This window comes from Pundamilia nyererei, unplaced genomic scaffold (genome assembly GCF_000239375.1).
Source record: "Pundamilia nyererei isolate P.nyererei 1_Seehausen unplaced genomic scaffold, PunNye1.0 scaffold00111, whole genome shotgun sequence".
Lineage (NCBI taxonomy): Eukaryota > Metazoa > Chordata > Actinopteri > Cichliformes > Cichlidae > Pundamilia > Pundamilia nyererei.
The window spans coordinates 1,785,704-1,786,536 of record NW_005187512.1 but is presented as its reverse complement, the minus strand read 5'-3'; the positions used below and the strand labels follow the sequence as shown (position 1 = coordinate 1,786,536).

General features: G+C 38.9%; 1 protein-coding gene across 1 annotated transcript in view; it reads left to right on the top strand.

The window, feature by feature from the left end:
- Positions 1–833, top strand: part of LOC102206873 (carbonyl reductase [NADPH] 1-like) — a 10,219-nt gene that overhangs the window by 7,519 nt on the left and 1,867 nt on the right. Inside the window, exon 6 of the mRNA XM_013912992.1 lies at positions 508–622. Coding sequence (XP_013768446.1) covers positions 508–622 — 115 coding nt within the window. The remainder of the gene's footprint in view (positions 1–507; positions 623–833) is intronic.

The following is an 833-nucleotide window of genomic DNA, read 5'->3' as shown; positions in this document are numbered from 1 at the left end:
GGTTTATTTTTTCTTGAAGTTTCATCAAGGCTGTCGTTCTTAACATTCAGGGGATTTCATAACATGTTTTCCTTTTTCAAATCTAATTTATGATCAAACTGATTTAATGCGATGCTATAATTCCACAGCCACATTTAAAACGGTTTCAAAAACATGAGTTTACATTAAAAATTAGTTTTATGATCAATTCTGCAAATTTTAATTTAATCCATCTTTAATTTCTTGTGTTTTTCATTGAATATATATTTGGATTTGTCTGTTTTAACATGTCGTCATGACTCTGCAAGTCTTACAATCAGCCCTCTTACACTGCTGATAAGAGAACTGACCTACAACTAAGGAGCTATTCCATAAATATTCATACAGGTTTTTATGATGTGGGAATACATGTGAATGCCTCAGCCTGATTCTCCTGATATTGTCCTGCAGCTTTACGTCCTCCAATCTGATAATCAGTGGCTCAACATGAAACTTCATACACTCATATCTCTCTTTCTGCATGTGCAGACATGTCGACCAAGGTTGCAGTGGTTACTGGCAGTAACAAAGGCATCGGTCTGGCCATCGTCCAAGCGCTCTGCAAGCAGTTCGATGGAGACGTTTACATCACCTCCAGAGATGTGTAAGTGACTCACCTGGTGACAGCTGGACCTGGTTGATGTGAAGGCCTTCACGTGTAACTGTGGTTTTTATATCTAGACATTCACCTAACTCTGAAGTTTCACAGTGAGGTCCACAAATATTCCATTAACTGAGAAGTACATGAAACTTTTTTGGTCCTTTTGCAGAGGTCGGGGTGAGGAAGCAGTGAAGACTCTGAACTCAGAGGGACT